Here is a 26,705-nt window from a genome sequence, read left to right as displayed (position 1 = left end):
CACCGCCACCCTCCGCACCCTGTCACCGTCGACCGGCTTCTCACAATGCTGCTCCGAAAGCCGTCTCCAGGTTGCATCCATGTCCTACACACACGCGCATACATACGCAGCTACACACACACGCACGCATGCACGCACACATACACACAACTACCCACACATTCATGCCTGCACACTGACACAAACACATATGCCTACACACACATACACATCCCCCCCCCCACTCACTTTCATACACACATTCATATACACAACTACCCACACACTTATGCCAGCACACAAACACACATGCCTACACACACATACCCCTACACACAAACACACATACCCCCACACACAAACACACATACCCCCACACACAAACACACACGCCTACATACACACACTTGTGATTGCGAAAAACATAATTTGAATTCAAGGTGTCAAAATTCAAATTAATTTTATTTTTATTTATTTATTTATTTTTTTTTTTTGAGCCATCTATTTTTCCTCCTTTGCATTCAGACTTGTGCGATTTCGCTCTTTTTTTCTTTTCTTTAAACTCGCAAACCTAAAAACCATTGTTTCTTTTTTTTGCACCCCCCCCCAAGGTTGGTGCCCTCTTGAAGGACCCAGTCTGCCCCTGATGACACGCACATATTTTATTGAAAAGAAATATATCGTTCACATTTTAAGATATGGTTATGTTATCTTTACTAATAATAAAGCAGAAAGTCTCTCTGTCCGGAGGATGTCTGTAGGATGTCTTTGACGCGCATAGCGCCTAAACCGTTCGGCCGATTTTCATGAAATTTGGCACAAAGTTAGTATGTAGCATGGGGGTGTGCACCTCGAAGCGATTTTTCGAAAATTCGATGTGGTTCTTTTTTTATTCAAATTTTAAGAAAAAAAAACTATCATAAATTACGAAATTATCATAACGTGGAATCGTAACATGGGCACAAGCCAATTGGCGAGATACGAAATTATCATAACGTGGAACTGTAACGTCGGTACAAGCCAATTGGCGAGAAAATTCACCATACATTATTTGTAAATATACAAGCGAACCAAAAGACCTTTAATTTTTCTATTACGGGCGAAGCCGTGCGGGTGCCACTAGTGACCAATAAAAGAAGAGGGGTGATAATTTATCTATTATTTATAACTTCTAGATTAAATATCGTTTGAACCTTGCTTATTTACTAAATTAACGTTAAAAGTAGTAGCCATAAATGACTGCAAACTGCTTTTTTTTGGATCGCACTATTCATTAAGTTATTTTTTTATGTAGTGTTTTCGCTACAGTAATTTCGTTACTTGTAGAGCGCTACTTCTGACCCCTGGGTTTATTATTTAATTGCCTTAAAACTTTACGTTCACATTTAACAAAAATTAGTACCGAATATATCTATACTTTAAAGTATAGATTAATTGGTTTTTAAAGGGTCGTAAAAGACACTCTAGAAGTAGATTTTTAGATGAGATTTTGTTTATCACTATCAATAAGAGTTAAACAATGAGGGTGGTGCATCCTCAGAAGCATAAAATATAAATGTAATTTGAATCAATTTAAATAATACGGAAAGTTTCACTCCTGAAGATCTGCCGTGCGTCTCGTATGCAACATGCGGTGTTTCCAAGAATTTTACAACTTAATTTTTACAGCGTGAATTTTTTTTACGGACACATAGCTCATAGAAGGGAGTCCGATACTCTGGTTTTACACCGAAAAATAAATGAAAATATTATGTAATGAACTCCAAGAAAAAAAAAAGTTTTCTAATTATTTGAAAAATATTTTAGGGGAAAAGACCATCATGAGTCTTCCTACTTGTTACAAATGTTATTATTTTGAACTTTTCCACTCTCTTGTCCCTGAAAAGAATGCTAATGGTTGATGTAGTAATGCTACCTTCCCATTCAAATAAAAATTATGGCTTTGAAACTCAAAAACTGAAAAAGAAAAACGCCATTTCCAAAAAGTGCGTGGGAGGGGGTTAAGGGAAAACGGTGGTCATATTTAGAATCAGAATTCCTGATTTTTTTCTAAAATGTAACTAACACGAAGTACAGGAGCTGAACTCCCGTGAGCTCTCGTACAAAATAAACCCTTCTTGGACCTCAATCACACTCTTGAGACTAGTAGAGCATTTTTTTACCCATTTTTCGTTCAGCTATGAAGCAACAGGAAACTCTTCACTAATGAATAAAGAATGCGAATTATGAGAAACAAAAACTGAACTGAATATTTTAGCTTCATTAGAATTAAATAGGTAGTTTGGCTGTCGACCTTCTACGCAGACACAAAAACCTCACGATTACGAAGCAGTTGTTCTTGAATTAAGAAGTTTCAACTTAAATAGTGTTATTTTGCATCCTTGATAACCTTTAGACAGTCGCTGCATCACAATTTTTCAACCGGTTTTCAAATATTTGAATAAATTAAGCCTTCACTTTGAACTGTACCTTAAAGATATTTATGGCATAAATTAAGGGCATCCGACTAGTTAGAGGCATCCAACTAGTAATGAACAGGCTTGTCTTTAATTGTTAATATCAAGTTTGCAATCGATATTTCATGAACATCATGAATGGATTCCCAAAAACGCATCCTTCAAGAATTTTCCCGTGACATTTTTCCCAAACATAAGTTTTTATACATGAGTCATTCTTCAAAAAGTGTAACTTTTCTGTCACACGCCTTTTACTGTAAAATCTTTAAGGAACAATTCATCTAACAATGTTTTTTAATTTTATCAAAAATATACTTATTTAAGCCTGCGAACAATTTTTTGATAATAATTTTTATTTTAGTATATTTTTGGTTCACAACGTGTGAATTCTCACCTCCGTGGTATGTCACACACCTTGTGTGGCTGTTTATGTTGCTTAATAACTTGTTTAATTAAAAGTATATACTTATATATTGATCATTCCTTTCACAAGTGGCTCAAATACTAATTGTTTTAAGTATATATAATTTTTTAATATTGTGTTTTAATCCGTTTTAGTAGGACAAGGAGTCATGTCGCACAATAAATTCTCACCTCCGTTACCTAAACACAAAATGCCATTCCTCATTAACACGTGGCAGTAATGACATCAAATTTTGATTTCCATGATACAAGGGAGCCCCCCCCCCCTTTTTTTTCCAGCCATAGTTGAAGTTGTGAGATTTTTGTCGGAAGACAAGAAGATAGATTTTGCTCTGAAAACTTAGTGTGGTTATTCTGACTTCTCATCTCCGTGAACTTGAATGTCAGGGATGTAAATTAATGTAAAAAAAGAAGTGAACATGTTTTCAAATGCTTAACATGTGTAGATGGTAGCAACGAAGAAAAAGAGTTTTTCCCTGAAAAATGTATGTATTACTCCTATGTTATTGGGAAATAACTCACCTCCGTGACAGACCTTATGAATGTCATTATTTATGAAGGGAAAATAAATGATGGAGGGGAAATACATCAATAATAGGCATTCTACTAAAATTATAAATTGCCAGTATATCCTTAAGTTTACTAAATACTAGTTTTTAGCATACATTTAAAACTACTCATTAAGCCGTACTTTAACAAAGAGAGCTTAATATTATATTCCCACTAATCAATAAAATAGCTGATTGTTTGCACAATTGACAAAATTATTGCTTTGATATAAATTTGGCCTCTATTTTTAAATATTAAAAGTTTTTTTCTTTTTGTTTTATTTCCGTGAACAAGGCATTTTTGTTATTTTTTTATTTATGAGTAAAATAATTGGAACTTAGCTAGGTCATTGTTTATGGTTACTTCTAGTAGGTAACACTTTCATGTAAGAATGAAAAAAAAAAAAAAATTTCGAAATTGAAAAATATTTGCTTTCAAAAGTTACGTTTTCTGGAGGAGTCCCATATATATGTTCCGAAAAAATGTTCAAAAAGGAAAAAATCGTTTTTGCTATGCATTTAAGTTTTTGAAGGGTGTTTCTTACCACGTCGCAATTCTATTGATACGTACTCATTCCTTAGCTTTTTTTTCCATCATACAGGAATATTTTTGCTATTAATAGAGATACCCACAAGATCCTTTCAAGCCGTTATGCCCATAACTAGTCAAGTAAAATTCAGTATTTCAGTTATATGCACAAATGAACATAATTCATAATAAATGATAATACATAAGCTAAGTTTGGCAGGAGATAAATAAAAAAATGCTGCAACAGAATAGTTCCATTCATTTTGTTCGTTTCAACATTTTTGTTGTTGTTGTTCAGACGAACCTTTCAAATGAATCGTTGAGTTACCCATTTTTTAATTTTATTGCTGTTACAATATGTAAGTATTATGATATAAAATTTTATATATATTTTTATATCTATACACACACTAGCGCAGCAAGAAATACCTTCTGGAGGGGTTTTTTGATCAAAAATATCTTCTGAAGGTTTTTTTTTTTTTTTTTTTGATAAAAAATAGTTTCCGAAAGTTTTTTTTTTTTGATCACAACAGCCATTTCATATGCATAAACTACTGCAATAGAATTTGCATTTGTGTTAAAACCAATGGCTGGTTCCCCCCCCCCCCTTCCTTCGCTGCGCCACTGTATATATATATATATATATATATATATAATATATATATATATATATATATATATATATATATATATATCATGGCGAATTTGACCATAACTGATCAAACCATTGTATTCCAGTTTATGCCAAAAAAAATATCTTTAAATCGTAGTTAAAAATGAATGAAAATTTCACAGCTATAAAAGTGCAATTTCAAAGTTCTAACACCACGAAAATTAGCTATGTTCATGTACTAAAACAGCAACAGCATAGTTCAACAGCAATCCAACTAAAAAAAAAGTCCTTGACCATGCCTATAACTAGTCATTTACCCCAGTTCTTTCTAAACGTTATCAATAGTATTGTTCTCCTTACTGATACTAACTAATATGTATTAGAAAGAGCATTTTACACGATGCTGAAGTAACGTGTCAAGGTGAGGGAAAAAGTTTTAAATCTACATGTTTAAACAAAAATAGAATGTAATTTGTGATTAAAAAACTATGAAAGTTGTGAATCGACATAACTGACTACATTTTGCTATCTACAAAATAATTCGTTATAACTATGTGGAGTTGGATCTCCCCAGAAACACTCATAATATTTATATAACTTTTATTTAAAATGTTGTGTATGAACATGAAGTGTACACGATTTTTAATCGCAGAAAAAGATAATGTAATTTGTTTGCTTGGAGCAACAAAAGCTCAAAATTTTATTTAACATCTATACATTGAAATGAGACCAATAAAAATAAGAAGCGCTTCTCATGTTGACCTTAACCTAGACACGTTCCACTTCTAATTTAAGTAACGGTTAGTGCTATTTTACTTTCTATTTTAGCCATAACTCTTCCCTTCCCTCATTACCACTCTGATAAGAAAACCACGAACGTTTTTTAGCTTTTTCAGTTATCAAGCATGCATACAAATTATCACAGCTAATGATTTCAATACCGGTAATACGAGCTATTTTGCAATTTCATGATACCGGTATTAGTTTAGGTAAAATACCGATATTTTCGGTATTAGCTGAAAAAAAATGGTATTCAATTGAATAAATTTTCAATTAAATTTGCTAAATATCTACTGTTATTTTAAATGTATATTTTACTTTTTGTTAAGATAGCACCAAAATCAATCTACAGATTTAAAACTTTAGCTTCAAGCGCTAAATCAACTATATCAATAAATAAAAGTCCTAGATAGAATACAGAATGATATTTCCATAAACGATGGTGTGGTTAATTGCATTTTCGTTGGTTTAACTGCACCATGTTTTTATTTTTTTCCACTTAAGTGTTCCCCATTCGCAACACTTAATTCCAAATATCATGATAGATGCATTTGTTCAATGAATAATTTGCTGCAATTAACAATTGCAGCAATACTTATATTTGTCTCAACTGCACTGAACTTCGTGGGAAAACGTATTCTCTTAGTATAACAAATGGTAATTAGTTGTCACCGGCATTAGTTTGTTGTCCTGTCTCACTATTTAGCTGTATACTTGGTGAGATTATAATCAGCAAATAGATCGTGGCTTGAAAATTTGCACCGAGGAAAGGCATGGAGAGCTGGAACATATTCTCATATTTTTACATAGATATAAGAAATTTGAAAAGAAAACGAATAAACGAAGCTAATAACATCTAATTCAATTGAGCCCAATTTCAAACTAAAAGTTAAAATCTAAGTAAGTTCAAATAGCCTATGTTAATCAAGAGCAAGTAGTTGAAGATTAGGTTAAAATTGGAGAAGAACCGTCTCTCGAAGAGAAACTACAACTACACTGTTAAAAATTCAGGAAGATTTTCTGGTAATTGTTACTGTAAAGTGCCGGACTTAACGCATCGCTGATATTTATGGTAATTTATACCGGAGAAATAAGCGATCCCAGCGCCAATTGGTTGCTGTGGCCTACCGAGGAAACCGTAAAATTTTACAGTAACATTTGATTTTTTACGGTAATAATTACTGGCAACATGGATGCCAGTCACAATTACCGTAAATTTTCCGGAAAATTTTTAACAGTGTAGCTATAAGTAAAAAAAAAATAATAAATTGACGTACACAATATACAAAGGAAACAGAAAAATTATTTGAGGCAGTAAGAAGCTAAGGGATGCAAGTGGACATTTTCAAGTTTTGAGAGTAAAACGCGTATAAAGATTACGTCCTAGGTAGGCTTTCATTGAAATTTTTTTCTAACAGCATCTACCAGGGCTACTAGTACCATCTCTTGCCCCAAGATAGAGGAGGGGTTCACCTGTCATTTGTGTACTGGTTATCACCAAATTTTTAATTTTGCCACTTGCATCCCTTTGCTTCTCACTACCTCATTTATCCAAAACCAATACGAAAGAGAGCGAATTATTTGAAGATAAAAGATTTCGAAATTAGAATGGAGTGTATTGCTCGTTATTAACAGTACCACCGACCAGCGGGACTTGAGAAATAGTACAGAATGTCTGAAAAGACCATGACGCATTTTAAAAATTTACAGAAAAGCAACAAATTGTCGTGTGAATATACGGTTTGCGCCGTAATACTTCACAGATTCAAGAATGTTTTATGGCATCGTAAGAAAAGGGGAAAAAATAAGTGTAATACGTAATCGCAGTATCTTCACAGTAAAAAAAAAGTCATGTGAGATGTTTAATTATATTGTAAAACAAAAAATGAATGTTTCATTACTCGGAGTTTACCGTTGTGTTTATCGTTTATGGACATGGAATGAACTGTTCAGATGTGGTTCGAGCCCATTGAACTTGGGGTAAAGAAGGGTATTTAATTCTGTTTAATAAAATGATTAAACTCCTCACAATGACTTTTACTTCCTTTTACAAAAAAGAAGTATTGTATTCGCGAAAAAATTTTCACCCGAAAATCGACCTTAATTTCCATTTTGCTCACACCAGAATGAATGTTGAGTGATCTTTTTCGATCCGACCACACGTGCATATATACCTAAGAACGTATAGGCGCCCGAAATATCCATTTTGACGTTTCCCGAGTTAATTACAACGGGTTTTCTCGTGACGTCTGTATGTACGTATGTATGTGCATATGTACGTATGTGCGTATGTATGTCGCATAACTCAAGAACGGTATGTCCTAGAAAGTTGAAATTTGGTACGTAGACTCCTATTGGGGTCTAACTGTTCACCTCCCGTTTCGGTTGCATTCGGATGTTTCTAAAGGGGACTTTTGCACATTTTTTGGGGGAAATCATTGTTAATTTCGATGAAAACTCAACTGGTGTTATAATTTGGCGAACGCTTGGCGATATATCGCCAGTCTTTTGGTCGCCAAGTTTTGTCGCAAAGACTTGGCGACAAATTTGAAATTTTTTTTTTTTTAAATCTGGTTTCAGTTTGGCCATTGTTGGGGATATTTAGAGAGGTAACTATTGAATCACATTAAAATTGCAATAATGGGGAAATAACATTAAATTGATGTAAAAGAAAGTCATGTGATGCACACATCAATTCGTTTCTTTTCTTACTGTGACGATACAGCGATTGCTTACAACGACACTTTTTCTCTTTTTCTTTTTCCCCGTTTTTTACTATGTTATAAAAAATTCATGAACCTGTTAAGTATTCTGGCATAAATTGCATATTCATGCGAACCTTTGTTGCTCTTCTATGAGTTTTTAGAATGCTTTTCGACCACCCTGTATTTTCAACTACGGGAAATTTTTGCAATAAAACGAAATCTATGCTTAGTGAGAATCCGGAAGAGGCATTATTATTTTTTTTTTACTATTATACATTTCGTTATTATAACATTTGTTCTTAAATTTTACATTTGTTCGCATTCATTTTCCATAACTAATGCATTTTTTGCATAAAACTATGAAGCATGGCAACGAAACAAGTATGTTTTTATTTTAATACCGGTATGACGTTTTAAATTATACTAAATACGGGAATTGCATTTTTGGTTCGGTATTGCAATCACAAATCACAGCCCTGAGTGCCCGTTAAAAATGGAATTGAAATTTTGCCTTGTTATTTTGAAACTAGCGGTACCCACACGGCTTTGCCCGTAGTAGAAAATTAAAAGATCATTTGGTTCGCCAGTATATTTACAAATAATGGATGATGAACTTCTCGCCAATTTGATATGTTAATTTTCTCGCCCATGTTACGGTAATTTGCTCGTCCACGTTATGGTAATTTGCTCGTCCACTTTATGGTAATTTACTCGTCCATGTTATGATAATTTGCTCGGTAAAATGTTCTTAAAATTGGAATAGAAAAAGAACAAAATCGAATTTTTGAAAAATCGCTTCGAGGTGCACACCCCCATGCTACAAACTAATTTTTGCCAAATTTCATAACAATCGGCCGAACAGTCTAGGCGCTATGCACGTTACAGGCATCCAGACAGAGATCCAGACATTCAGCTTTATTATTAGTAAAGATGATGTGACCATGTAATAAAATGCAAACTTTAGAACTTGTTTCATAATTGGAAATTTGAAATTGTAGCAAGCAAAGTGTAGAGTAGAAGCAAAATGTTGTAAATAGTGTTTAGTCATCGAAAAGAAATCAGGCAATATCAGAAACCAAACAGGATTCGGTATTTAGAGTGATGAGTAGAATGATCTAACACTGAATTCTCTAAAAGAATTTGATTGACTGAAAGCACTGAGAATTTGCACAGGCACACACACAATGGATTCGCTGATTTTATAGCATCTCTGAAGCACGCTTCATTTTTTACTCAAAAAATGGCAGTAAAAGAGTCAAATGATATTGGAAAAGTGAATTGTTTTCGATTATTGAAACTGTTAAAAAGCCACTATATGAAATTCTTCCAGTGTTAAACAAGACTTTCTTTCTTCCCGATCGGCGAATCCGTGAATGAGTAGACGCCTCGTCACTGATATATATATATATATATATATATATATATATATATATATATATATATATATATATATATATATATATATATATATATATATATATATATATGTATGTTCTCCAGCTGCATATTTCAGGCATAATGCTTTGATGTGCCGCAAATTGCTTTGAAAATAACAAAAACACGTTACAAATCTAAGGAACCTTTCTTGTAACACCAAAGTAAGCATTTTTTTTTTTTCAACTTTACTTGCTTTTCTCAATATCTAAATGTTCTGATGCGTAAAATAAATACACAAAACAAAAACAAACAAAAAAAAATACAAAAAGTAAAGAAAAGAGCAGTAAAAATCAACATTTCCTTCATTGTGTTAATACAAAACAAAAGAAATTATGACTATACAAGCAAGAAAAATTATATTTTTTGTCTACTTTTTTACATTTCTCTAATTACCATACACCCATAAAAAAGTTGACTGTGCACCAAGTTTCGGAAAAAATAATCATTTTAGTCAGTCGATCTGATCTTCTACGTTTCATTTGTTCCACTTTATTTCTTACTCAGAATGATTGCCATAAGGAAGGTTTCTAAACAAATTGCATCTAAATGCAATGTAGTGGAAGGGAAATGCATTCTAATTTTTGTCACCAATGCTTGTAGAAGTTTTTAATCTTTTACTGCAACGCAATCTGTAAAGATATCTACATTAAGCGAATTGAACCAGAATGTTAGACAATGATTCATTAGATAGAGAGAGAATGGTAAATTGTAGTCAATTGCTTTATCAACAGCTGAAGTTATATTGATATCGTAGATAATGCTTATCTTTCTTTGAAAACAAATTTATTCAAAGATTAATTCTGTGACGTGAACATGCTTGTTCTTAAGTTAGAGGGATGCTGTTAAAAAAACTTGGAATATTCCAAAAGTATTTTACATTATTTAATGTCCGATTTCAATCAATAAACACTTTTTTCAGAATCATGGAAAAAAGTGGATCGATATAGTGTGTTTTTTTTCACTGCGAAACATTGGCTGCAGTTAATACAAGGGTGAAACTTTGCATTTGAATTATCTTAATTTTAGCGCTGAAAAGCATAATGTATGGCCTGTCCCATCTGTAGGTGCAAAAATTGGGAAATTTAATTGTTATATTACATTAAGAATTAAAATATTATTAGCATTCACAATTTTTTTAAAAATAATTATTAAAATAATTCCGAATATATTACTGACATTACCATATTTATTGTTATATTATCAATTAGACGAAAATCTCTCAAATGTAAACATCTGAAATTTTGTGTGAAATGCTTTCGGATTTTCAACTTTTTAAAACTGGACTATCCAAATGGATGAAATTTCTTATGAACTTTTTATGCCCTTTAATTATGTTACTTTATGGGTTGCATAGTGTTTCAAAACTAATTGACAGATATTTCAGTTTAAAAAATTAAATCTTTTATTTATAAATAGCATGGCCTAAGACGTGAACACTTAAATGTTCAAATTTTTTCCGCAATCACGGATTCAAGTTCATTTTTGGTTTTTGCTAAATAATTCCGTAATAATACACCTTTATATTTCGTTTGATAGCTTTGAGATATGAATATAAATCAATTCACTCATACTATATTCATCACGATATTTTTTCTTTCTTTCTTTTTTGCTATATTGGTTTTGGTTAATCGTGTTATTATTGAAATAATAATTTTGGCAGTTCTTATTTCAGTAGCAATTGTATGACGAGCTACAATAAATATTTCTTATAAAACAGTAAAGAAACATTTTTCTGATAGATATTCTTTTCAAATGCAAAAACATTATTTCTTCCGTGTGCAGGTAAAAGGCAGCATCTACAGAAATGAGCTATCGAGATATTTAAAGAAGCACGTTTTGGATTTAATATTAACAATAGGGAAATGCTGGAATCAGACTTTTTTTCCGAAGAAACCAAATAAGCAAGTTGAATCAATACCTTTGTGCATAAAAAGTAAAATAAGAAATAACAAAGTCTAATAGCACAAAATGCGGATGACTGCAGACACGTGTTTCGTTATTAATGCAAACGAAATGAGTTTATAGATGAAAAGACATCCGACAAAAATGCAAGCAAGCAAATAAGGAAGCTTGTGCAATAAAGCAAACGTACAATAAATGCAAAAAAAAAAAAAAGAGAGAAAGAAAAAAAATGTGCTGTTACTGCCCTTTACCAGTCCACTGTAGATTTCAGTTGCATAGTTAGTCCGCTCATTGAGAAAATTTTCTTTCTTATTCAAAAGCAACTTTGTTATATTGTTCAAATATAACATACATTGCATACATGCTGCGAGTAATTTATGAAATATATTTTTGTATTTCACGCAGTTTCACAAAAAATAAAATGATTAAAAATATCTATTACCCTTGAATATACAGGGTGTTTCAAAATGAATAGCGGGGTTTTAACATGTTATAATATTTATTACACCAAACTTACAGCCACAAGGTATATATCAAATGAAAGAGAAACTCAAACAGTTTTACATAATAGCCTACAAGTGTTCAATGTGAGCACCATTCGTCACTCGGCACACGTCAAGACAATATGCAGGTTCTTCCCAAATTTTGATGAGTGTCTCATTAGTAATTGCTGCAACAGCTGTTTCAACCTGTTCCTTAATTCGGGAAGGTCGGCTGGCAGTGGAGGCACATACACACGGTCCTTAATAAACCCCCAAAGATAGAAATCACACGGCGTTAGGTCGGGTGACCGTGGAGGCCATGGGAAACAAGCCCTGTCATGAGGCCCCTTACGGCCAATCCAGCGGTCGGGTACAGTTAGGTTAAGTCAATCGCGTACCTCATTATGCCAGTGAGGCGGCGCACCATCTTGCTGAAAGATGAAGTTTTCTGGTTCATCTTGTGTCAGTTGAGGGAAGAGCCATAGCTGTAAGGTATCCAGATAAGAAGGCAGATTGCAGCAGAAACATTCTACGCGCATGCGCACTGATGCCAACAAACAAAAAACTGTTTGAGTTTCTCTTTCATTTGATATATCACTTGTAGCTGTAAGTTTGGTGTAATAAATATTATAACATGTTAAAACCCCGCTATTCATTTTGAAACACCCTGTATTTAGTTCTCATTCAAACAAAAGTTATTAGCTTTACAATAGGTCTACAATTTAATCTCTGAATTGTTGTCTTACGTCTATCATAAGAAGGAACAAACATCGCAATTAGGCAAAACTTTCTTTCACGAATAATCGAAATGATGCAATTCAAAACTACATATTTGCGTGTTATTTTGCTTACTAATACTGTTGTTATTGTAGATTTTTCGATAATTTGATGCAGTGTTTTTACATTTAAAGAGCCAGGCAGCCGAACTTTGAAACGGCATAATATTCATGGAAGTTTTGATGATTATAGATTTGAAATTTTTGCAGATATTTTGTTTTGATACAAATATCTCATTTGAAATAATTCTTTGACGCATCGCAGTACCTGATTTGAGCAGCAATTCTTGCGTTTCAGCTTTAAAGCATTATCAAAAGCATGTTTTTCTATTTTTGGTTCTTGTATAGGTAGACTAATGACCGTTTTGATAACACGATAAAGACCAGACTTGATAAAACTGATAAATTATATCATTATATAGAAGCATAGTGAATTTATTTCTGTGGGAATTATATCTTTCGACAGTGATAAAACGCCATGTAGTTTTTCTGCCCTATGAAAATTCTTTTTGGAAAACATCACTAGTGCTCTAAGGGTTTTCCTTTTTTCGTTACATTGAGTCGGCGAAAGACTTAATCAGAGTTCTGTCACGATATACTGTTGACATTTTAAGAGGTCAATATCTGTTTCAACTGTTTCAATCGCGTTGATCTTTGTTTAGTTAGCTGCTCGACTGAATCTCTTTGTTTCCCTAGTTCTGAGACAGCTCAGTCGGAAGAATTATGAGTGGTTACGTTGGAGATCTGAGTCCTGTCCAAGAAAGAGCCTTGAAGCAGGTAAATATATTTTGTTGCAATTTTTACAGAGTTGTTTTAACTTCTGCTTTAGAAGTGTTTTTATGTGAATCTTATTTAATCAAAACTGTGTTGATAGACGGTGCTCTGGTTAGCTATACTTGATCGTAATCATATTATGTTATACGGAAGAACATTTTGGGGAATAAGACAATGTGTACTTGGACTGCTAATTGGAACCATTAGGGCCCATTGGTGCTCTAAGGATTCAAAAAGGAACAAATATTGGTCCATTTCCCTGGAAATCAGACATTTTTGTCCCGCACTTGACAGTTCTATATTTCGCGTCAAAAGTATTTAAAAAATATAATAATCGATTTTTTTTAAACTTAAATATCACACATTGATTCATTGATTGACAAAAGAAAAAAAATCAAGTTTTCAAATTAAATATGTCACGTGGGGGTAAAATGTCTGCTTTTCCGTGGAATGACCCTAATGGTGATTACAGTTTATCCCTTGAGAATGAGAGTGGCGTGAGTGATTATACATGTTTTCGAGTAATTGAAGGTTTCATAAAAACATCTGTTAAAAAAAATAGAAGAAAAATATATTAAGACTACGTGCGTATTCATTTCGAGAGAAGAATTTGTATTTAAACATAACTACTTTGTTATAATACATCAACTTTCATGAAATATTACTTGTAAATTGTCTTAATGTAACTTTCAAATTACTTACACCAGTGTCATTTTAAAACTTACGATATGTTTACTCACCTTGCGTTCGACGAAACTCACCGGTTGACCGGTAAGTAACCGATTACTAACCGCAGCGTTCTACGATCAGCCAGTTACCGCATCGGCTACCATTCTAAGCAGTTGATTGGAGCACGTGATCATTAGCTGTCGCCAGATTAACTAACCGGTGGCTACCGGTCGTGTTCGTCGAACGTAAGCTCAGAAGTCAAATACATTTTTTTTTTTTTGCACAATTGGTACGGTTAATTTTAAATCCATGCTTAGTTAAATTTGTAAAATAAAATCTACTACCATTCCAACCCGTCCATAACACTTTTTGGTACTCTAGTGCTGGTATTAAGGTGGTTGTGACAGCAACGAAATCCGCGCCGCATCCTATTGCTCTTGTCATTTGCTTTACAAATTTGACAAATCGCCAGTTTAGATGTTAATATCAGCAACGGAATTTAAGATTGGGAGTGAAAGGTGTACAAAAAATGTTGGTGTTTTTCTTGCTTTTCTGATTTAAAAAGAAAATTAAATGGAAGGGCCTTCTTATGACTTTATCTTTAAACGTGTTTTACTCAAAACTTGAAAATTTCTACATACATCCCTTTGCTTCTCACTGCCCCATATCTCATCCGCAATATTAATATGAGTGTAGCATATTATAAGTGTTAAAAAATGTGCTTTAATACTAAGTGTAAAAATGCTAATGCGTAAAAGTAACTTTTAAATCGTTTTTGTTGACATGGGAAAACGGAAAAAGGAATGAAAATTACTTAACTTTTTTTTTTGAGCAATTATTGCTTTCATTTGACTGTTTTGATGTGCTATCATTTTATTTTCCCGCCAGCACCCTCCGCACCATCACCGTCGACCGGATCCTCACGATGCTGCTCCTATAGCGAAAGCCGGCTCGAGGTTGCGTCCATATCCTACACATACGCGCATACATACACAACTACACACACACACACATCTACACACACAAACACATACACAAACACATACACACGCTAACACATACACACACAACTACCCACACATTCATGCCTGCACACAGACACAAACACATATGCCTACACACACATACACATACCCCCCCACACACATTCATACACACAACTACCCACACACTTATGCCTGCCCCCAGACAGAAAACACACACGCCTACATACACACACTCGTGATTGCGAAAAACATAATTTGAACTCAAGATGTCAAAATTCAATTTTTTTTTTTTTTTTTTTTTGAGCAATCGAGATTGTTAATTGTTTTTATTTGACCGTCCTTGATGTTGTGGTTCCTTTTTCAGCTTGGACCAGGCGCATCTGCAGCACCGCCGCCCACCGGCCTAAGCAGGTGCGCGTCCTCTGGTCCAACACCACTATCACTCGGAATCCGGTGGCGTGCATGTCCTACACACTCGCGCACACCTTTACACACATACACGCTGACACACATACACACACATCCGCTTTTACACACATACACTCAAGCCTACATTTATACACGCAGGTCTACGCACACACACAAGCCTAGCCTACACAAGCATGCCCACACACCTACACACACACACACAACAATACACACGTAACCGCCCAAGAGGAGGGACAGGTTTGAGGGGACATTGGCCGTTTCTAGAAACAATAACTCCAATGAGAAGGGTCCTGCTAAAACTCGTGATTACGAAAAACATAATTTGAATGTAAAATTTCAGAATTCAAATCTATATATATAAATGAATGTTTGTCTGTATGTCATCCATGAACTCAAAAACTACCCGGCAGATTTGGATGAAACTTTCACCGTTTGTTATTTTTGGTACTGGGAATGTTTATGGACCAGTTCGAAAAAAATCCGATCGATAGTTCCTTTTTTATTCCAATTTAAGTCACAATGCATTGGATAAATACGAATAAAATTATCGGCTGCAGAAATTGATTCGCGTGAAAGATCTCATTGATAAGAAGTTAGCTGTTGCCATTTTTCTTGAGTTTGAACAAATAAATTCTTTCTTTATTGTTTTATGGCTTTTCATGCAACGGGGGGATTTAAAACTTTTTCTATTTGATATTTTTAGCGATTGATTGATCTTGCAAACTGCGTGAGTACAAAATTTGAGTATAGTCACGGCTTCACTTGATACCTGGACCGGTTATTATGAAAATTGCTATATATATGTATTTTTCCACGGAGAAGGTGCATAATATGCTCATTGAAGCCATTCGCCACCAGGTGGCACTGCAGAGTAGCAACTTCTGCCCCGTTCAACCGATTGTCATGAAAATCAGTATAATGATGTATTTTTTGTTGGCATAGCAACGCGCGTCGGGTACAGCTAGTTAGTCATAAAAACTCTTGAACCTGTGAAGCATCATGGTGCAAACCGCAAATTCATACGACAAATTGTTGGTTTTCTATGAATTTTTTAAAATGTGTCAAGGACTTTTCGGACACCCTGTATTACATGTGTTACTGTATAGTTAAAATATTACAGGATAGGTTGCACTAAAAGCAGAGTAAATATTTAACAATTTCAGCTTCCCTGGTATTTCACTTTACCCCACATTCCCCTACTTATTATTCGTTCATGAACTAGCTGAAATTACTAAAACAAAGAGATAAAATATTACAGTCACGATAATACATTACTCTGAAAAGATTGTCTTATTTTACGATGTCCTTTTCAAGTCGTTTAAATATCAAATACAGATAACACACGACTCAAAATACGTCTACCAAAATTTGATACATTTATTTTCTTGTTTTTGCGAAGTTTTTTTTTTTTAATTACGTCCTTCAAATAGGAATAAAAATTAACTATTTGCTCTTTCGAGCGTACAAAGTCTTTTAGTCCAGTACAAAAACGAAGAATCTTGACGAATCTTGAAGAACGAAGAGAGCGTCTTGAAAAACGAGGAATCGCAGTTCGTCCGGAGTGCAGAGCAGTCGAAGAGGTGCCCACCATTCATATTACAGTAAAACCTGTGAAGTTGACCACCTGTCTAAGTTGACCGCTTTTTCCAGGCACGGAATCAGCCCTATATCATATAAATCAACCTCTGTAAGTGGTCAACTTATATAGGTTTCACTGTAACTTCTTCACCACACAAAATGCAGTTAGTAAAGTCCACCAGTAAAAAACGGTGTAGATGAGCCTGAAAGAGGTCATGTCCTGTCAGCAGGCCGAAAGAAGAGACCCCTTTACTGCTGTGGGCAGGTAAAGGGCAGTAACTGCAATTTTTTTTATTTATTTATTTATTTTTTATTTATTTATTTATTTTTTTCAATTTAGTCATCTATAGTACCTTTTGTTGTGTTGGTGAGCTTTCTGCACTGATGAAGAGACTCCATTGTAGCCTTGAAATAGCTATATGCTGTATCTTCTCCAATATTTGGGCTTTATTTACGTTGTTTTTCACTTTAATCATATTGCAGCACAAAGCTTATATGATAATTTTTCATATAGTACGTTAGCTTTATTGTACTAGTTTGCTTATTTCATTTCCGCTGAAAAACACTGCGAAAAGGACGTCTAATTAAAGCATTTCCCTGTTAGCATTGAATCCAAAACACGTTTCTTCAAATACCTCGAAAACCTGTTTCTGCAGATACTGCGTTTACCTGCACTCCGCAGTATAGCTCTAGGTAGGTCCCTGGGAATTCAAAATGATAAAAGGCTATCCCAAGATTTGCCAACAACGTTTTCCCTACTGGATCTTGTGCAGTGTTCACGAATTTTTTGCTTGAGCAAAAGTGTGTTGTTTCGCAGACTAGCAGGGGTAGCAGGAGGGGTCGAGAGAAGACTCTTTTGCAAGAGTGTCTGCATTTTCATTACTCCGTAAACCACAATGCTTGGGATCCATTGTAAAATGATCTCCTTACCGGAAGTTAGGAGAGTATTGATAATGTTCTTGCATACGAATTCAATGGCGGTAGGGAACAGATTGTAGGATGAAACAGTATGAATTGAAGCCTGACATTCAATTTTAATTTTTCACCATGCGTCTCTTCAATCTTTTGAACAGCCAGATAAATTGCCAAAATTTCTGCATCAAAATTGTCTGACTTCGAACTCAATGATTGTTTAATTTGAAAAAACTTGGAGAAGATGCCAGAGCCTGCTCTTCCTAAGGTTTGCTCAGTCGATCCATCAGTGGAAATGTGTAGGGTTGACCGGGGCACATTTACGAGAATTTTTTTCAATGAATTTGCTAATTTTTTATTTTTGAACCTAGGAAATTTAAGACATTGTGGTTTTATGAAGCAGTTAATGAAGTCGAAATTTGTATGTTCAGTTGTTGCTCAGCTTATGCTTTTTACCGTTTAAAAAATGTTTTTAGAATTCAAGTCGGTTGCGTAAACTTGCTCCGAACACGGGGCAAGTTTGCGCATCGGGTGGGGCACGTTCACGCACATTAAAAATGATACCAAATAGTAAGTGAAATAGATATTTAACCAAATTTAAATGTTTTATTTCTCTTAAAACACTTTGAAAATGAGAAAATCACAAATAATTAATTAAAGAACATTTTATAGGCTTAACTAAAATCATTAGACTTACTGCTAATTAAAAACAGAAACTATTTAGTCATCTTCTTCATCACTGTTATATTTTACTAACAAAAATGAAGTATTTCTTTTTGCATACTTGTCATGGGACTGCGTTTTGACATCTAAGACGTTAAATCCTGCCTTGTCCTTTTTTCGATTGGTTGTGTGCTTTCAAACAATGGATGAAAGCGCAATTCTCTACTTCGTAAACAGAATCGTTTATTAATTTCCTTTTTACAGAGTGTACCAACTTTTCCATGTCGCAGGTTTCGGTTTCGTGCTTTCTTCTTTTGATATCTTCTATTTCTGCTTCAATAGAAACTTGTAAATTTTAAAGTTATTTCTCCTTTTTGTTTTGTTCTGCCCATTTTGTTTCTTTTCTTTGTAGCTTCTAACTGTTCTTGTTTGAATTCTTCTTTAATTGGAGTATGAGTTAGGATTGTGAGCATCCTCTTTTTTTTCCTTTCCTGGTTTCTAAGCTTTGGTTCTACTTTTTCAAATGGTCTCAGTAGAGGTATGATGATGTGGAAGGCTTAGTGGGAAAAATACTTGGATTATTGATAAGCCTTTTCATTATTTTGACATCTAACGTGGGTCTGTTTAAACGTAATGTCTTACCATCTTTAAAATAAAGAAAATGTATCAGAGACTGAAAAGTGTAAAAAGTTAAAGCTGAACAAGCATGAAGACATCACACTATGATTGTAAGCTATAAGATACGAATCTTTTACACAATTTAAAATGATAAAGGTTATTTTTAAAATTAAATAACCTAAAAATATTAAAAGTTTGAAACAGTACAGAGCGAAAAAAGCGTCCGAGGCCCGTTAGAAGTAAGACAGAGTAGTAAGACACACAGTAAGAACATGCGTAAATGTGCCCCGTAGGCAAGTTTGGATTTATTTTTACCGTGCAAAAAAAAAAAAAAAAAAAAAAAAAAATTAACTTTTCTGTCCATACAAATACAATTCTCAAAGAAAAAGGTACAATTCTGCTATATTTTATGTGTTTCTTTGTTTTTAGCAAAGTATCATTCATTCACAATGAGCTTCAAAACGTTCAACAACAAAATTTACTCGGCCTTGGTAGAAAACAGATTTTCCTATCTGCAAGCTAAACCGAAGCTCGACTGATGCTCAAAAACTTGTGAGAATATTTGCTAGGAAGCAGCATCAAAATCTGGTATGACTGTTGGCTCTCCAGTTATAACTCGTTTTTGAAAAAGGGCCTTGCGTAAACGTACCCAATGCATAAACGTGCTCCGGTCTACCCTAACCCCTCGTCACCCAAATACCTTTCATAAATTGTGGCTGGAGAGGATAATTTGAGTTCTACTAGAGAGGACATTTCCTTCTGAGCAGGAAGGACAAGGTCGTAAGTAGGGACTTCATATTTCATCATAAACGGAAAGTGAAGCTTCTGCTACTCGGAATGTTCATAAGGTCGGTAGTTTTTGCTTAGTAAAATTATGTGTGACTTTCGAGTGAAAATTTCCTTTACTTCGAGATACTCCGTTGGCATGCTCTTCTAAGCTCAAAAGGACATGAAGACGAAAATTTTAAGCTCTCACAACTAAAAGACTTTTTTACTTCGTTCTTTAATTTTCAGAAAAATTCCATATTTGGGTCATTCCATAGAAATGTCGACCTCAACCATAGAAATTTTTTTCCATCAAAGCCCTAATTGTGACCTATAATTTCATTCAGCATACTTTCTAGTACCTAAATCCAGTAACAGTTTGCAAAAATTTCATTCGGTGTTTTTCTTTTGCCTCTAAACGTGTGAGGTTGTAGAAAAGGCTTAGCATACGCAGAAAACATGCGTCTAAGTTCTCTTGTGTAATGTTAACATTTTTGCAAATTTTTAAAAGAACTATGTTTATTCTAAAAGATAAGATGTTGGCTCAATTAAATTGACCGTTCTTTTTGTGATAAGTATTTTAATTAGTTTGGTTATTTCACTGAAAATATTTACGTTACGTTAGTCACGAAAATGTACTATTTTCTGCTTAAAAACTAAACCAGATAATTGAACCAAACAGCTCCTTTTTATTTTCTTACATCTGTATCATATCTACTTAAAAAGTGCAAAATATTTATTTTAGTATCACTAGATATAAAATAATTAGTGTGACTAACGTAACATTTGAGCTGTGACTAACGTAACATTTTAAAAATGACTGCTAATATTAAAACTTATTCAATTTAATGTACATTTTCATGAACAATTTTGAATAAGTAGGCATTCTATACTGATTAACAATATTTAGAGTGAAAAATACCAGTAATATTACATTGTAGACCTTCTGTCTACTTAGAAAAATACTTTCTTAGTAGTCTTTAAAATAATACTTCCAATTAAAAGAATTGTTGCTTAAAAAATGGTGAGTAAAGAAAATGAGTACTCTGCTGAATGTGCATTCAACACAATCCAAGCTAAAGCATTAATAAAATAGAAAGCCAGTCTTTACATAGGAGAACGTCTCTATTTTTTAGAAAATACATCTCCACTTTTTATTAAATTGAAGTAATGGCAGCTCGTTGGGAAAACATTTGAAGATGTTACATGATACAGTGATAATAAGCGCTGCAGTAGCATATTTCGGAAAATGCATCAATGATGATATAGAAATTTAAACATTTGCGGTGATACCTGGAATTTAAATGCTTTCTGCAAAATAGTTCCAATATTTTTTTTTCAATGTTGCATTTTAATTCAGGATGCACAACACTATTCGTTCGATGAATCAGTATCAGTAAACCTTAAAAATAATATACCGTTGAAAAGTACTACGGAGTTTCTTATAACGATAGCTAGTACAGTGAAATTCCGTTACAACGAATACCAATACAACGAAATTTCCGTTACAAGACAACTACATTTTCAGTCCCTATATAGCGGCCATTACATTAGTTGGATTCCATTACAACGAAATTCCCGTTACAACGAACAACATTTGCGCTCCCTTGAAGTTCGTTGTAGCGGGATTTCACTGTATATCTGTAGAATACTAGAATTTGGTGAAACTTTCAACTTGTATAAAGTTAACTTTTTAAAGAGAGATATTTTGGATTTAATTACCCCAAAAATGATGTTATTCAGTAAGTAAAAGCAGTTTTTCTTCTTTTTTTCCGCACATTCAAATTGAGTTAATTGAACTGAATCCTTCCATTCAATTTATTGCACTAATATAGAAAAAAATGTAAAGAAAGAACCATAATGCCAACATAAAAAAGGTACCTAGAAACTGTAAAAGTAATATAAGAGCAAGATATTAATTACAAAAAGTTTTTTATTCAATGGTTACGTTAGTCACGTTACTTTATTCACACACAGTTTTTCGTAAAAGTACCATTAAGGGCCAAAAAAGATTCATCTGTAATAAATCTGAAGTATATTTTTAAAAATAGACTGTTTACTTCTTACAAAACATATCGGCCAACTTTAAATGCCTGCATAACTTTCAGAAAAATTTACCTCGTAACATAAGTATTGTTTCTCAGGGTTGCAAAAAATTGTTACGTTAGTCACGATGCCTTTTTTGGTGAAAAAATACCTGCCAGCGCTTATTTTGCTTCAAATTCTTGGTAGAAAATGAAAAATTGTCACCTTGTACTTTTTAAATCTGCATATTAAACCGAAAAAAAAATAATTTTTACTCCCAGTGTAGGTAAAAAGAGTAAGAAAATCAGCTGCGAATGTTACGTTAGTCACTATGGAATGACCCATTTGTTTTGTATAGTCAATTTATTATTTTGTTGTGTGATGCTTGTGTGTAACTAAAGGCAAGTGATTATTCAAAATCAAATTTAAATGAAAAGGATCAGAATCAGAAGTGTTTTTTGAATTCGTTAGCTGAAATGATGCATCAGTTTACAACTCACACTGCATGACATTGTAGATGAAATATTTGTAAAATTTAAATGAAAACAGCTAGAAAGTAATTTGAGTCAATAAAATTAACCTGGGGCTTGTAAATACCGTAATTGTACGATCTGCTGATGAAAATACAATTGGATCAGTTATTTAATGACTTAAACAAAATATTAAAAAAGTTAAGCCAAAGCTTAAACTAAAAGAATATTTTTCTGTTCAAAAGTATGACTTTAATGGGTTTTTATTTTTCTTTCTTTCTATTTTTTTGAATGAAATTTCTAAGTTTTCATTCTGATTCAAGCATTAGTTACGTTAATACAAATTCCATCGTATGAACAAACAATTAAAATAAATAAATGATATTTCAACCAGGGATCCGCTGAAAAGAAAATTGACCGATTATCAATTATCTGGCCGCTAATAATCGGCCGATTCATGCCAAATAATAATCATAATAATAATTTTTAATGCTACCAATACTTCCGTCACTTTTTTTTTTTTTTTTTTTTTTTTGTAATTTCGGCTTAAGAAATAGTTAATAGTTTATTTCTGAGAGACGATTTATTTTTCCTCTCTATACTAATTTATGAAAAATTATTTCAGAATGTTATCCAATTTCTGAGAGCCAATCTTCATATTATTGTTAAAGAAATAATGTTAACTGGACAAGAAAATTCAAAAATTAATATGGGCAGTCTGTGGTCAGAAGGCTAATTTAAAGGCACTTTTGATTTGGAATTTATTTTTTAATTAATTAGTAGCCATTTTATCCCAGACTTTCAAATAGAAAAGGTTATCGACCGATATATCGAAGACACGCATGTGATTTGAAAATGCTTTTTATTATTCCAAGTATATGGTTGGAGAGGGAGGAGGATATTTTCTTACTCATGTTCTTCGAATTCCAATTTAAAAGTCCTGGAATTTAATTGTTCATAGTAGTATGTCAATATCAGCTATGAGGGTTATACTTTAATATTTCATTCAGTTTTACGCACTTTCCGAAACATTTGTTTGGATTTTTACTCTCTACACTTTCATTCTGCAGTAATGGTTTCAGAAAATTACATTTATATATTGGTAATAAATGTATTCATCATAGGTTTCTTGTTGAAGGTATTCTAATATATAAATGTTAAATATATATATTCAACATTTTTTCCTGTGATTAATCGGCAAAATTTGGCCGATTATAAATAATCGGCAAGGTAGCTGATTATGACCAATTAATCAGCTCATCATTAATTTCAACTTTCATTTCCAAATAACATTCAACATCCAGGTTCACTTGCACCCAAATTGGGGCAAAAAAAAAAAAAAAAAAAAAAAAAAGATATGGAAGACTTGTCCTAACAAAAAATAAAAGTCGTTTGACACAAATGTAACATAGGTATAAAAAATAATTAAATTCGAGATTTCACGGAACAATCTATTAGATTGCACCAAAATATCGCATGGTGTTCTGTCCCCATAATGGTCATTAAAGGAGTGTCCCCAAATTTCAAGGTTATTGTATCAATTATTGCATAAAAATGATTTATAAATTACGTGTTTTACATGTTAGCAAAAAAGAAAAGTTATTTTTTAAGAAACAGTCTTTTTTTTTTTCACTTTTTTAAACCGCATGCTTCATTATTCTACTTCAGGGCTTATGATTATATTTTACCCTTTCGCTACCACCGCAAAATCCCACGTTCTGTTTTAAATGACCTCAAAGACCTGTCTATTAATGATATCACACTACTTTTCAAATATTAAAACCTCTCTTCCCCTTGTCACAATGTGTCACGCTTCACTTTATCCTTGCCTTCCCTTGTCACATATCACGTTAGATTACATAAACGTATTGTGATAAAAATGTTTTTATTTCAGCTGAATTGTTTGGATGTCACACTTTTTGTTACCCCCGCTCCCTTCCCTTTAGTCACAAACTGTCACAGTTTGACAAACCCCCTCTCCTCCCCACTGTTAAAAATTCAGGAAACTTTTACGGTAAATATAACTGTAAAATGGAGTGTTTAGAGTACAGAAAAAATGACAGTAAATTGCACCGAAAAAAATAAACGATTACAGTGCCAATTGATACACACGTGACTTACAGTGCAAAGCAGATAACACCATATTTCCTCTCACTCGATGTGTCCCGACTGGTATGGTGGTCAGCAACACGGCTTACCAATACGGAGGTGCCGAGACTGAATCTGCTGCTCGCATGTTTTTTTTTTTTTTTTTTTTAACGCTCGTTTGTTCTACCGTAAAATTGTACAGTAAAATAGGAGTTTACGGTAAAAATGACTGACAACATGGATGCCAGTAACTTTTACCATAAAATTTCGGGAATTTTTCAACAGTGTCCCTCCAAACATGACATCGTTTGTGAACAGCCCCTAAGGGATGTACAGTGGCTCCCAAAAGTGTTCGTACACTTTGAAATTTTTTAGTAAAACCAAAATAACTCGAAACTGAATTCGAATATGGAGTCCAATATTTTTTCACATCATTCCTATGTCATTCTAAATACAACCCATTGGTTTCTTCAAAATATTAACGGATCTACTTTTTGAAATGGGTCAGAAAACGAAGAGACAGAGAAATAACACGCCACAAAAGTCATCGTACACTCAAATATTTTCGAATAAATTCATGATTAAAATTATCATACGCCGTTTTATTAATATTTTTTGCATTGTGTTGACCCTTATAAGTCATTTGGCTTTAATTTTTTGTTTATTTATTTCTTAATATTGTGCTTATTGCTATAAAATCGCTGGTATTCGTAAAAAACCGCAAACACCATTCAAAATTCGAATTTGTTTCCCACAGTTGCGGTAAATTGGTTTGAAATGACTCTAAATTAGTTAATTTATTTGTTTGTATAGTAGAGTTCTTGATAAAATGCTTTAAACAAAGGGATCGGACCGAAAACAAGGTAAGAAAAGGTCAACCGGCAAACTTGACAAAACGTGATCGGAGATTTCAAGTTGAAAAAATTATAAAAAATACGCATTTGAGTGCTGTAAAAGTTTCTACAGAGTTAAAAGAAAAATTTTGCGTTTAATTTTCACCTAAAATTTTTCACCAAGTTCTCTGATTAGCTGGATTAAATGGGGCCTCTTCCCGCAGAAATTTTCTTGTTCGCACGAAAAACACAAAGCTTACGCTTTTCGTCGCAAAATCAAGGATAAATAAGCTAAAAACGTTTAAGAATTACGTCTTATTTACAGATAAAAATGAATTCAACATTTTTGGTTAAATTGTTGCGTAATTGTAAGTGGAAGAAAAAAATAGGAAATTAATCTTAAGAACTTAGTTGGATCAGTTAATCAGGACGGTGGAGGTGTTCTAGTGTGAGGGTGCATATCAGCATCAGGACTTGGTAGTTTGGAATTTTTTGATGAAATAATAAATCATACTGTTCCTTTAAATATTTTAAAAACCAATTTTGAACTTTTAACCAAAAATTTGGTTATTGGAAACAACTTTGTTTTTTTATCAAGATAACGATATGAAGCACTCGGTTTTCAACGTTCGCGTCTAGTGCCTCAAAAATCGTCCTAAAATTCTGAAAATACCCCCTCAATCTCCAGATTTGAACTTAATGTAACCTATTTAGAGATATCTATAGGCTAGATTACGAAAATACGGCTTTTAAAACGAAAATAGAGCTAGAAACAGTAAGACTCGAAGTGTGGTTGAACACTTACTCAGAAATTACGCAAAAAAAAGAAAGAAAAAGAATGAAATCTATTCCCAGACGTTTAAAAGGTGTTATGAATACTGTATGATATTATACTAATTAATAACTTAATAAAAAGTTAGATTATTCAATAATATATAGACATTTTATAAAGTGTACGAAGACTTTTGTGACATAGAATTTCCGGCACTTTTTGGTTTTTGATTTTTAAAAAATTAAGTTTTAATATGTTTTAAAAACTTTTTATGTAGTTTTGTTAAAAATTAATCATAGATCTTATAATTAAATACCTATTCCGAAATATTAATTCTAACCAGTGGATTGGGGCCTATTTCGTTGAAAGTCGTAGGTGTACGAAGACTTTTGGGAGCCACTGTATATGAGTAAAAGTAGCTTAGTTTTTTTATTATATTTTATCAATCGCTATTTCAACACCCTTAGAACATAAGTGTCCCGCTGAAACATAC

General features: G+C 33.3%; 1 protein-coding gene across 2 annotated transcripts in view; it reads left to right on the top strand.

The window, feature by feature from the left end:
- LOC129219420 (SEC14-like protein 2) overlaps positions 1-26,705 on the top strand; it is a 218,835-nt gene that overhangs the window by 141,700 nt on the left and 50,430 nt on the right. For both annotated transcript variants that reach the window (XM_054853817.1, XM_054853816.1), the window contains one exon: positions 13,327-13,407. In XM_054853817.1, coding sequence (XP_054709792.1) covers positions 13,354-13,407 — 54 coding nt within the window. In that variant the 5' untranslated portion in view covers positions 13,327-13,353. The remainder of the gene's footprint in view (positions 1-13,326; positions 13,408-26,705) is intronic.

The sequence above is a fragment of the Uloborus diversus genome, chromosome 3, assembly GCF_026930045.1.
Source record: "Uloborus diversus isolate 005 chromosome 3, Udiv.v.3.1, whole genome shotgun sequence".
NCBI lineage: Eukaryota > Metazoa > Arthropoda > Arachnida > Araneae > Uloboridae > Uloborus > Uloborus diversus.
The sequence above is the reverse complement of the archived record's forward strand: the minus strand, read 5'-3'. Positions and strand labels throughout refer to the sequence as shown.